At 56.7% G+C, this 3324-nt stretch overlaps 1 protein-coding gene across 5 annotated transcripts in view; it reads left to right on the top strand.

The window, feature by feature from the left end:
• The window catches only part of TTC39A (tetratricopeptide repeat domain 39A), a 54902-nt gene that overhangs the window by 38932 nt on the left and 12646 nt on the right, over positions 1-3324 (top strand). For 4 of the 5 annotated variants that reach the window (XM_008575806.1, XM_008575936.1, XM_008576002.1 and 1 more), the window contains exons 9-12: positions 1038-1146; positions 1724-1791; positions 1873-1932; positions 2812-2973. In XM_008575806.1, the coding sequence (XP_008574028.1) occupies positions 1038-1146; positions 1724-1791; positions 1873-1932; positions 2812-2973 (399 nt within the window). The remainder of the gene's footprint in view (positions 1-1037; positions 1147-1723; positions 1792-1872; positions 1933-2811; positions 2974-3324) is intronic. The other variant, XM_008576076.1, reaches the window with a different exon arrangement.

The following is a 3324-nucleotide window of genomic DNA, read 5'->3' as shown; positions in this document are numbered from 1 at the left end:
AAAAAAAAGAACATAACCAGAAAAATAAATACTATGAGGGCCAAGCAAGCTTACGAAAGCCTAGCTAGATTGTGCGTTTGGTCAAGGTGTGGTCCAGGGCTCTCTCTTTGTGAGAAAGGGAGCTTAGGGTGAGAGAGTTTGTATACACCTGAGCACAGGACTGAGGCTCTCTCCTGGGCACCATCAGAAGGATGGAAAGAGAGCTGAGAAGGGAAACCCTCACTATGATGCCTCCTGATGCCTTCCGTGACTGAGCCTCGGGAACGTAGACCGGAGGCTCTGAGGGTCCCTTTCAGTTTTCTTTTCTTAAGAAGACCCTTGAGTCCTGAGTAGGATTTCAGGATGATGATGGCAGGGCGGAGCATGAGAAGGGCTCGGAGGTGGGCTGGCATGGCCTGTCTGGCCAGGATGAGGGGTGGCGAGGCCCTGGGCGGGAGGGACCCAGGGCACCAGCTCGGGCTTCGTCTTTGTCCTGAAGGCAGGGGAGCCATGGAGGGTTTGAGGCAGGGGTGAGGCAGGTCAGATTTGCGTTTTAGAAAGAATAAGAATGTTCTGGAGGACAGACAGAGGGGCAGAGACCACAGGCATGGAAACAAGTGAGATCTGGCCCCGGGCTCCTCCCCAGCCAGGCTCTGGAGGCTTCTCCGGGAAGCCACCCCAGTCCTGGCCCCACCTGTGCCTGTGGATGGGATTATCTCCTTGTCATTCCCCCTCCCAACAGACCTGGACTACTTGGGCCCTCAGCACCCACCACAGTGAATACAGGGAGGAATGGAGGAAGGGCTGCTGAGGAGGAGGGGACCCCGAGACCCGGCCAGGCCTTTGTCCTGGCCTCTGCACCAGTGTCCCCTTCCCCCCCCCGGGAAGGCAGCTGGGGCACTGAGAGGGGCAGCCCTTTGCCCACGGTCACACAGCCTGTGAGTAGCTGACCTGACCTGCAGAGTTCTAGACTCCAACTGCAGTGCCCTCCAGACCCTGCCCCAGCAGCGTTGCCCTCACAACTGTTCAGTGACCACAGTCTGTCCCCTGGTCCCCAGGACTACGGGCTGCTGCAGCTGGAGGAAGGCGCATCGGGGCACAGCTTCCGTGCCGTGCTCTGCGTCATGCTTCTGCTGTGCTACCACACCTTCCTCACCTTCGTGCTCGGTAGGGGCCCCCTGGGGCGGGTGCTGGGCCCTGGGACTGGAGGTGGGTGGGGCACTGGAACCAGGAATAACAGAACCCCATCAGCCGCCCTGGGGCCTGGCCTGCGAACCACTTGTTTTCCTCCATGTGACTGGGTTCCAGCCTCAGTTTTCTCATCTGTGGAATGGGGATGGTCGTACCCACCTTGTTGAGGGTGTGAGATGCCGTGGGCAGCCCCTTGTGGTTCTGGGCACAGCCTCGGTGGGCACAGGCTCCTGGTTATTGAGCCCCGTGAGGTGCAGGGGCTATATCTGCCAATTCTTCCCCTGGAGGTGGGAAGAATTATTATCCCCTTCACAGAGGAGGAGACAGCAGTCCCAGAAGCCCCTGGTAGGTTGCTGGGAGGGTCACAAGAGCTGGTGGAGGTGACCTGTGTTATGTCCCCCCCACCTCCTCCAGGTACTGGGAATGTTGACATCGAGGAGGCAGAGAAGCACAGAGGAGGAGACAGCAGTCCCAGAAGCCCCTGGTAGGTTGCTGGGAGGGTCACAAGAGCCGGTGGAGGTGACCTGTGTTATGTCCCCCCCACCTCCTCCAGGTACTGGGAATGTCGACATCGAGGAGGCAGAGAAACTCTTGAAGCCCTACCTGAATCGCTACCCCAAGGTAAGCCTCACCCTCTGCCAGGCACCCCCAGCCCATGAGTGCCCCATGGACCCTCAGGGACCCATGTGCATGTCATTGCAGGGTGCCATCTTCCTGTTCTTTGCAGGGCGGATTGAAGCCATTAAAGGCAACATTGACGCAGTGAGTGATGGGGTCTGGGCCAGTGCTAGGGATCACCTGGGGTCTCCCAGGCCAGCAGGAAATCAGGCACACACAGACATAGTCAGGGACAGGGCAGATGGGGTGGGGGGCCCCAAGAGAGAACCAATGAGAGAGCAGGGACAGGAGAGGCACCTCTCACCAAGGCAGTCTGGGAAGAGGAGGGAAGAGGTGACATCTGTGGTGAGTGGGATTTTGACAGGGAGATGCAGGACTGTAGCATTCCTGGAGAGGGAGGGGCTGGAGGGAGGTGGAGAGGTGGGAAAGACGTTTGCTTAGTGCTTGGTGATTAGCCTGGAACCTGGTACGTGGAGTGGAGGTGCTGGGAGTGAGGGAGCTCAAGTTAGAGATGGGGAGGGTCCCGGTCCTGGCAGGGACCCCAGTGCTAAGCCAAGGCCCAGGACAGACTCTACGATGTGGAGTTCCAGGGTCTCTGGCTGGCCCTAACTGTGATTCCCCAGGCAGCAGGACAAATGCCCCAGGCCCACATAACCTCACAGAAGCTACTGGAACCTTTGGAGTTTGCTATGAGGCACAGACATTATGTCACTATAATATTAACTTTCCACTGGCTGTTATCCTCTCCGTTATAGCTCTGTCTCACCCTTTCATTTTGTGACCTAAAAACCAGAGTCCCAGAGAAGGGCAGTAACTGGGTCCAAGGTCATATAAGACTTAGCGGGTAGAACCAGGACTGAAGGCCAGACCTCCTGGCTCCTGGGCCTGCACCTAAGCCTGGCACAGGGCTGGACTTCTGTACCCTGGAGGAGGCTAGGTCTGCCGTGGGAGTTGGGAGGGCACAGAGGGTGGTGTGTGTGAGACCAGGTGGGCATCCAACAGCTGACCAGCAGGTGCCCACAGGCCATCCGGAGGTTCGAGGAGTGCTGTGAGGCGCAGCAGCACTGGAAGCAGTTCCACCACATGTGCTACTGGGAGCTGATGTGGTGCTTCACCTACAAGGGCCAGTGGAAGATGGCCTACTTCTACGCTGACCTGCTCAGCAAGGAGAACTCCTGGTCCAAGGTGGGCTGACACCACATGACAGGGGGCATTGGGAGACCAGGGCCAACCCAGACTGGCCATGAGCACCCAGACCAAGGGCAAAACCCATAAGTGAACACACACGTGTCAGCTGGAATCTAAACAGAACCATAAATTCTAATAGGACCCAGGTTGGAAGGAACTAATGACCATGAGGAGCAGAGAAACTTCATACCTATGATGAGTCACTCAAGATTTTTAGGGCTGGCCAGTTAGCTCAGTTAGTTAGAGTGTGATGTTACAACACCCAAATCAAGGGTTCAGATCCCCATACAGCCAGCCACCAAAAAAAAAAAAAAAAAAAAAAATTTTTAGTTACAAGGGACAAAAAAA

This window comes from Galeopterus variegatus, unplaced genomic scaffold (assembly GCF_000696425.1).
Source record: "Galeopterus variegatus unplaced genomic scaffold, G_variegatus-3.0.2 Scaffold6, whole genome shotgun sequence".
NCBI classification, from domain to species: Eukaryota; Metazoa; Chordata; class Mammalia; order Dermoptera; family Cynocephalidae; genus Galeopterus; species Galeopterus variegatus.
The sequence above is the reverse complement of the archived record's forward strand: the minus strand, read 5'-3'. Positions and strand labels throughout refer to the sequence as shown.